Source organism: Rhinolophus ferrumequinum, chromosome 6 (assembly GCF_004115265.2).
Source record: "Rhinolophus ferrumequinum isolate MPI-CBG mRhiFer1 chromosome 6, mRhiFer1_v1.p, whole genome shotgun sequence".
In the NCBI taxonomy this organism is placed as follows: Eukaryota; Metazoa; Chordata; class Mammalia; order Chiroptera; family Rhinolophidae; genus Rhinolophus; species Rhinolophus ferrumequinum.
In genome coordinates this window covers 63,279,420-63,288,108 of record NC_046289.1, presented here as the reverse complement: position 1 = coordinate 63,288,108, position 8,689 = coordinate 63,279,420, and the positions used below count along the sequence as shown (strand labels likewise).

General features: G+C 51.9%; 1 protein-coding gene across 2 annotated transcripts in view; it reads right to left on the bottom strand.

Annotated features, from left to right (window-relative positions):
* Window positions 1-397: 397 nt before the first annotated feature.
* VPS39 (VPS39 subunit of HOPS complex) overlaps window positions 398-8,689 on the bottom strand; it is a 42,624-nt gene continuing 34,332 nt past the window's right edge. For both annotated transcript variants that reach the window (XM_033108286.1, XM_033108287.1), the window contains 12 exons: window positions 8,182-8,323; window positions 7,951-8,037; window positions 7,553-7,626; window positions 7,088-7,186; window positions 6,364-6,481; window positions 5,807-5,935; window positions 5,104-5,206; window positions 4,844-4,889; window positions 3,785-3,934; window positions 3,488-3,622; window positions 3,199-3,290; window positions 398-2,370 (listed from right to left, as the gene is read on the bottom strand). In XM_033108286.1, coding sequence (XP_032964177.1) covers window positions 2,295-2,370; window positions 3,199-3,290; window positions 3,488-3,622; window positions 3,785-3,934; window positions 4,844-4,889; window positions 5,104-5,206; window positions 5,807-5,935; window positions 6,364-6,481; window positions 7,088-7,186; window positions 7,553-7,626; window positions 7,951-8,037; window positions 8,182-8,323 — 1,251 coding nt within the window. In that variant the 3' untranslated portion in view covers window positions 398-2,294. The remainder of the gene's footprint in view (window positions 2,371-3,198; window positions 3,291-3,487; window positions 3,623-3,784; window positions 3,935-4,843; window positions 4,890-5,103; window positions 5,207-5,806; window positions 5,936-6,363; window positions 6,482-7,087; window positions 7,187-7,552; window positions 7,627-7,950; window positions 8,038-8,181; window positions 8,324-8,689) is intronic.

Here is an 8,689-nt window from a genome sequence, read left to right as displayed (position 1 = left end):
AGCATGATTTTTCAGGATGCTCATAATATAAACCTTACTGTATTTCCCCGAAAATAAGACCGGGTCTTTTATTAATTTTTGCTCCAAAAGACACAGTAGGGCTTATTACGAGCATCCTGAAAAATCACGCTACGGCTTATTTTCCTGTTCGGTCTTATTTTCGGGGAAACACAGTATGATCCTCTCATTATTTTCACCAGATTCCACAGGAAGGGGGGAAGAAGAGACCCAAGCGGCTTGGTGTCTTACTTTATGGTGTTTATTATGAGAGCTCTTCATCAGTCCTCATTGCAGGCTTTCATCTCCAGCCTTCTCCACACCACCGCGGAGCGCAAAGATAGTCCAGGGAAGGAAGACTACAGTTCGGGACAAATGGGTGGTGCATGTATTCCAGAAGGGAAGAAAACACACATTCTTTATTCTACTGCTTCAAACACATGTGCTACACAGGGCGTGGGAACGGGAAGTACAAACACAGCGGCCGGGAGGGCAGGGCTGGCGTGGCAGAGCACGGCTCTGATGCACAGGGGACAGCTGGCCTCATGGTTCACTGCTGCTGCCAGAGGGAGCCTGCGGAGCTGGAGCAACCTGGGCCAAGAGCAGCCCTGCTTCTTGTGGCTGGGTGTGGCCCGTTGGGACGGTGGCTCAGGCGAAGGCTGCTTGGCCTCCAAAACCTGAGCAGAATCCCCTGTGCCTGTGAACAGGTGCTGATGGCACACCCTCCGTCCCTGGAGACACAGAGCGTGCCTGGGAGAAGCCTAGTCTCTCAGCAAGTTGGTCTACAGCACAGGCCCAAAACAGCAGAGCACTGCGGTTTAACAAGTGTCACATCACGTCAAGGACAGGCCACTAACACAGCATCAGCGCCGTTAAAGACACTGAGGCAACAGCACTGCACGTCTGCAAAATCCCAGGGAGGACAGTGTGCAGGGCACACTCTCCGCATGCACTCAGCCTGCCATGCTGGACACCCTCCTGGGTGCCTCTAGGACGCCCTGCAGGGGGCAGGGTCACCCCCACCACACACACAGTGCTCAGCAGACCTGGCGGTGAAACAGTCCATACACCCACGTGCTGCTTGCTCTCCTGCCTCCTGGAGCACTCTCACCGTCTCCGAGCACCTCGCAAGCACGCCTGACATCACGTCACTGTCAGTGCCTGATCTGATCGTCCTCTGTGTGCAGCAGGGAGTCACTACCTACAAGACCCCAGCACAATCCTCCAACCCAGCGAAACAAAGCTGGAGAACGATGGCCAGGCCACGCTGTAAGGTACGGAGATGACACTGGCGGGAAAGACAAAGGCGCCCCAAGCACAATGCACTCCCTTAATAATAAACATCACAAAACTGAACCAGCCTGCCCGGGGCGGCTGGCGGGTGAACCTGCAGCAGGAGTCTCTGTGGACAGCTGCCTCAGGGGCCACAGACCCGGGAGGTGCTCCATCCTCAGGGCTACTGACATCCTCAGCCCCGAGGGGAGGTGCACTGGGCCTTTCCTAGGCCAACAGCGACGTTCTCCAAAGCTCCTAGGCACAGAGCGCACAGGCCAAGGAGGAACTATGTACAACAGACGCGGCAGTCACATCCCTAGAAAACAGAACTTCCCCTTGCTTCACACTTTGCCTTGTTTAAATATTACTCCTGGTGCCAGGAAAACGGGAAAGAAAGCCTGGGTGGAGCAGTGAGGGGAGAGATACAGGAAGAAAACAGTGAGAAAGAAAAGGAGACTGGAAAATAAAGAGATGAGTGGGGAGGCTCCTTGGGGGACACGGGGTGGTGTGGCCGTGGAGAAATGACTGTCGTTACCTAGAGAACCAGCGTTGGGCCTTTGCAGGTACACGAGCTCTGGTATTGCTCTCTTCTCACAGACTTGTCAGCTGTGCTTAGGGCTCTTTGTGCAGTCAGCCCTGCATGTGTCTTAATAGAAAACTGAATAAACAGGCCTGGGGTTACAAAAGCTCGAGACAGTTTCCTTCCTTGGGAGACTGGTATGCAAAGGCAAGACGGCGCCCGTCGCCACCTCCTCAAGTCCAAGCAGGTGTTAAGTTCTCTGGAACTGCCTGTGACAATGGTATAGAAAGTACAAACTAGTCTCTTTTTCTGTTAAAAAGCCGGTGACACCAGACCACGAGTCTGATTAATTCAGAGATGTTCCAGGGCGAAAGGGAGCCAGTAGTGTCCAAATGGGGAGACACCTGGTGGTGGCAGCAGTCCCCGATTCCCAAGGCCGGTGCCCCTTCCCCTCTGTGGGATGGCCGAGCTGTCCATCTGCTGAATCCTGGGCGTTCTGGGCTCAGGTGTCTGCCGGGTGTACCTCTTTGGAACAGAAGTAGTGCACGACCACTCCATTGGGGTATCTCGCAAATGCGCTGCAGGGAAAGCACATGACTGGAGAGTGACGACTGCCCCTAAGACAGTGCTCCTCACCTGGAAAAGGCACCTTACCCGGGAGCAGCCCAGCACAGCCCACCCTCACCCCAAGAGCAGCCTGCCCACAGGGTCTCTGGATTTACGCAGCCACCGTCTCTGTCCAATAAGCGGGCAGAGGATGAGGTCCATGGAGTTAGGGTGCATGGGAATAGTTCCTGTTTAGTCACCAAGGTGAAATCCACAGGCAGAGGGGGCAGTCCGCCAGCCTGGCTCAGTGCTGGCTTACCGAGACCCTCAGAACACATCCCAGGCTAATTCTCACAAAGGACACAGAGTTAGGTCTTTCTAAAGAAAAGGATTCTTCCAGCCATGTAAGAAAACGGACCAATCATTCTCCTCTGAGGGAAAGGGGATCAATGAGAGCATAAGCCCTAAACCAGTACGATTCTGGCTCAGCTATTTCCTCAAATCATGAGGCAGCAGGTTGAAAGACCTTTTCCTGCCTTCAAAGACGCATCCTTAAAAGATAAGGACTTTCTCCCATATGCAGCTCTCCACACCCACTGGCTCCATTGCAATTTCCAGCTGCCAGCGGGGAAGGGCTGGATGGGCAAGAAGTCAGCAGCCCCGTGCGATCCACTTTAAAGTCTCAGAGCCCACCCCAAAAGATGACATGGACAGCCCTCTGGGGCCTCAAGAACGAATCGTGCCCAGGACAGTCAGCAGCCAGTCAGCAGCCATGCTTTCCGCTGGGGTTAAAGGTCAGACCTCCACCTGAGCACGACCCACCCCAGAGGAGACCCTGCAGAACTGTGGGGGAGGCTCACCTGTTCCCAATCTTCTTCTTACACACCGTGCACACCTTCTCCTCCGTGATGATGCACTTCACCTGCTGGTGTAAAATCCGCTCTTCCTGGACCTGGGAGGGCAGAGAGATTGGAGGGAAGTCCCATGAGCTGACCGGCAGCGATCCCCCTAATTGAAACAGTTACAACTGTCAAGATGGTTCAAGTTGTGTTCGAGGAACACAGAGCCCTGCCATTGTCGAAAGAAACATGTGGTAACTGTCTCACACTAAAAAGTAGCAGCCCACCCTGGGGTTTGCAAGGTTCATACCCGCAGGAATTCTGCATGGAGAAGGTTCTTAAGCACTTGATTGAACCGTTTCTTTTGCGCATTTTCTTCTAAGACTTTTTCCAGAAAGATGCGTATATCGTTAATCAGAGTATTTGCTGGCAGGAGGTTGAGGGCCTATGGACAGAAACAGAGATGGGAACAGGGTGAGGCGGGACAGAAGTGAGACGCGGAAACAGCTGAAGCCACAGAGCTCGCGAACCCCAGGCCCCTTGCCCATCCCCTCTTCTCATTCAATGTTCCCAGCAAATGCCCTCCATCTCCCTGAGAAGAACTGACCTTGGTGGTGTCTAGTTTGCTGTGATGCAGCTCAAGGACCTGCAGGGCGGCCTGGAGGTTGGCTTGTGGCTCCAGCAGTTCCAGCTTGATTGGCCCCAGACAGTGAACACTGGGGGGTGACAGGTACATCCGGAGCAGGGACAGGTACACCTGTCTCACACAGGTATAAGCCACACACGTGAGGCTGGCAGCAACAGTCCCAGACCCCACAGCATGACCACACCTATAGCTAAGAGGGTAGGTCTACAGTAACAGCTGTCACGGGACATTTAAAACTCATCCTTTTCACCTTTTAAATGATTTTGGTAAAGCAGTCAACTGAAAGTATTAAAAAATTAAGGACTGTGGTTTTCCTGCAAGAAAAAAGCAACTGCCTTGTATTTGTTAACTGCTGAGAAAATGCCAACACTGCAAAATGACTCAGCTGCCTCATTTCCTCTGCTCTGAAGGCTGAAACCCTGTCACGTGTTTTGGGAGGTGAGGATTAAGCCGAGATGAGATGCCGCATTTCCTACTGGTGGCAGTACTACAGGGTTTCTCAGCCTCAGCACTGCACATTTTGGCCCAGATAATTCTTCACTGGGGCTGTCCTGCGTATCGTTTAGCGGTGCCTCTGGCCTCTACCTCCTAGATTCCAGGAGTACCCCCACCCCCCGTTACGGCAATCAAAGAGAAATGGACAAATCCGTGTGCAATCTAGACCGAGCTCGTATGTGCACCTTCTCAGAACCATCAGATGTTCTTCCTCAGCAGGCTGACCACAGCATTTATTACACAAAGCAGGGTTCTCCTGAGAGTACAGGGACAACGGCGCTACTCATAATGACCTGGAGGACAACAGGTGGAAGGCAGGACTTTCCCGAGCAAACCGGGACAGACGGCCACGCTGCCTCTCCCTCAATACACACAGGCAGAGTCAATCAGTGCACTGACCCACAGCATGTCCTGTCTTAGCACTCATTCATACCAGTGTCACCCGTGGCCTAAGCGAGGCGGTGAGGAATGCTAAGAAGGACAGACATGCACACGTGCTGCGCCGGGGCCAGCGTCACTACTTACATCTTTGTTGCCATCTTTGTTTTGGTCATAATGCTTGTGGCAGTACCTGCAAGGGAGAAAGTGGTGAGACAAGGCCGAGGGAGGTCGGTCATCGATGCTGCCTGCACGAGCAGCCTGAGAGCTGAAATCCGAGGCCAGCACAGGGGGGCTTTTCACTCCTGCTGCAGAGGGGAGGGGGCCGTCTTAGCCTCTCACGCCTCTCCTCACTCTAGGGGGCCTGCTTTTAGGTCCCTTGGTGGGGGGTGACGGGGTCAACGTACTCCTCAGCCATCTTTGTATCCTTCAGGACGTGGACATACATGAAGAGAGCTTGTTCATGTTTCCCCATGCGTCCCAGCAGGAGTGCACGTTCTTCTAAGAGGCCTGTGAGGAAAAAGGGACGTAAGTAACCACTGCCGCCATTATGCAGGCACGAGGCCAGGGGCCAAGCTGTTAGAGAGATGGAAACTGGAGAAAATATTTTTATTACTTGGGATTTATTCCAGGGAAAAATTATTAAAATGTTAAATGGGGGAAGGAGCCGTTTTAGGAGGTACTTTATCCCATCTTTTTTGTGATCGCTTAAAACAGGGCATGAACAGTCATTTCAATAGCCAGGTGCACAGGAAGTACCTATAATGTGCCAGGCACTTGAAAAGGTACACAAACTCTTGGTCTGCTCTTACTGAGCTTACACAGCACACAGATTATGCCAGAATACAAAAATTGCTAAAGGATGAACGTGGCCAAGAACATGGATTACGGCAATACACAGGTGTGAACCTGGCTATCCATTAGCAGGTGGTTCACACCCAAAAGCAACTCCTCCCAATCATGGTACGAAAGTGAGTCCTCAGAGGGTACAGAACCGGAGCGCCGGCCTGAAACGTGTGGTGTTTCCCTGGTTCAACTGGTGAACGGGAAAGGTCAATTTCTGCATCACCTTTAGCTGAAGTGGCTTCTGGACCCAAGCCAGACACTCACCATCAAAAGGAAAATCACAGATGAGCCGGCCTGGATCATAGTAGCTGGAAGTTTCCAAGAACATAAGGAGCTTCTGTCGATATTCTCCCAATTCACCCTCTTCCTCTCCAGCAGGGACTGGAGTTTTGCCTTTAAGGGAAACCAAGCTCAACATGAAGGGATGCGGTCAGGCAGCAACACGGGGTCATCAAGAAAAACGAGGGGGATGGGGTTCAGTGATGTTTCTCTTATGGTCTCTACATGGCTCCCAAACATCAGCTTGAGGTTACAAAAAAAAAAAAAAAAAAGGCTGACTAGAGAAACACTCAGGTAGGCAAACCTGTTTCTTATCTTGAAGACAGATATGCTCCTTGCCCCTCCCCCAGGGGTGACGCCCAGAGATGTCCAAATCCAGGCATGAAATCCTGCTGAGTCTCACGTGCTGGGCTCCTCTGAGGAACCTCCTGCCCACCTGAGGCCCACAGAGAAGTCTGCTTCCCTATGTCACACACAGGACCCGCGGGTCCCAGCTCGCCTCTAAGGCCCGGGGCCACGTGGCTTTCTGTGAGAACTGGTACCTGCAGGGAAGGACAGGAGATACTCCTTCATCAGAACTTGCACCTTCTCACAGTACAGCTGGATCAGGCAGTTGTGGAACGGAGAGCCCGTCTCCTCCCAAACGTGGATGACGTGTTCCTGAGGTGAGACGTGGGTCTGTCTGGTACCCTCAATGCTACGACCCAGCCACCCAGTCTCCCTCACATTTTTAAGGCCCAACAGGTCCCATCCAGATTGTCCCCAATTAAGACGCGAAGATTTCCAAGGGATAGCTCTTCTAAGACCACTGGGAAATTTCGCAATACAACCCAGCAACATTGAGAATTCTTTTCTTGATTTCCAACCTAAGCTCTGCTATTAATTTAGTCTCATAAGCCTCCAAATTAGCCCATGTAATTAAGGTTAAATATTTGCATTCTGGTACTTAAAACCGATTTGGTTGTCCCATGGTCACAGTTGAGTTAGGTTGTACAAATACGACTTTGAAATGTTTTTCTTGAACATGCTTCTCTTTTATCTCTCTGGACTTTACCTAGGTTTAGAAGGTATCAACAAAAAGTGACATTTCCAGGTTGGCCTACTGGGATCTCTTTCTTCAGAGGATGTTGAAATAACCCCCTTACTTACATTTTTACCAATCCCCAAGTGACACAAACCCCAATCTGAACTGCCTAATAACTGACCCACACGGTTCTGGATCCTGGGTTTGAAGCTTTTTAGTTCTGACCAAAAAAAATATCTTACCAAATAAGGAATAGCCAGACCCTTAAAATTTTCTACTAAGAAGCCGAGCACGCGGTCTCGTGGCAGGGACTCCACCTCTGGGAGGTCTTCGGTAAATATCTGTTAAAACAAACCCGAGATCTAGCACAGAACCACCTGACTGCAACGTGTTCACGCGAGTGGAAGGGTCGAGTGGACAGACTTTGGGAGGGGGAAGGGCATACAAGAAGGCATCTGCAGCCAGTCAGTGTGAGACAGACTAGGCCGCAGGTCTCCTGACGCCTGTGCACGGCTCTTTGCACAGGCACCAGACCTGCGGCCTAGTCTGTCCCACAATGACTACACTGTCACTTCATGTTTCCCAGTCTACTCTTCTGAACACCAGATAAAACTGCACGAATCCATCCTCCCCCTCCATCCATTGCTGTCCTGAGTACAATCAGGACCCACCGGAGTGCCAGAGAACAAAGACCTCCCGTCACCTACCTTCAGGCCGTCCTCTGGAAAGTCTCTCAGTACCCACATTGAGTAGGAAAAAATCAAGTGCAGGTTTTCTGTGCCTAGGAGGAAAAGACTTGTCTGCAGGTGAGACCCACACTGCCCATAGGACGAGGAAGGCAGGTGCCCAGGCTCCCCAGAATTTATTTTCCAGAGAAGATGGCTCTAAGCATCAGCCACTCAGGGCTGCTCAGTCCCCCTGAGCTGGCTCATTACCAAGGGGCTGTCAGGGTGCCACCACTGGGGGACTTTTACTCCAGTTGGAGGCACAAAGATGGGGAAACACAAGGAGGGAAGGGACTGCCCAGGCAGGATCAGAGATGGAGGGAGATCGGTCAGTTTGAACACAATCCCTTGCCCACTCTGCTTTCACAAGCTGGACTTACCCAGATGTTGCAGATATTGCACTGTCCTCTCATGGCCTTTCAGAGGGGAGTTTGCTTTCTTGGACTGGTCCACCAGCACCTGCAGAGCTGGCCACGAAGCCCAAGAACATGGGCGTGAGACTCTTCCAGAAGGCTCATCCCCATGGGAGGTTTATCATCCCTGAGTTTCCCCTGTCAATGTACAGAGGCCCCCCTCCCCCGAGATCAAAGGAAGCCCTGCCCCCCAGTCACCTTTCTCGTGGAGCCCCTTCTTCTCGTACAGGATTATCAGTTCACTGTATTTGTGAGCCTTCTTCAGCACGTGTTCACTCTCTTCGATGTGGCAGTGATTGTTCTCCAGGCGCAGCAAGGGGGCCACCAGAGCCACGTTTGTCTGCAGAGGAAGCAGGACTTCAGCGGAAACTGCTTCCTGGGGAGCCGCACACCCTTACCCAGCCAAGGCCTACTACAGGCTGAAAGGCCAGGGATGCAACACAAGCAAGAGAAAGCAAACCACCCCTTTTCAGGACTACAGGCAGCGGCTTTTAGAGCATTTATGCTCTTTCTACAACATGTTTTAATGGTTTGTGTTTGTTTCTTTGCGGGGTGGGGGATATTTTCTTTGAGAAAATACTGTAACCCTAATCTTACAGAGAAGAGCAGCCCACTGGAAGACCCTGGGCCAGTATCTTGCCTTATCCCTTCAATTCCAAGAAGCTCAAAGGCATCAGGCAAAGACTAGGGAGTTCCCATTATCAAA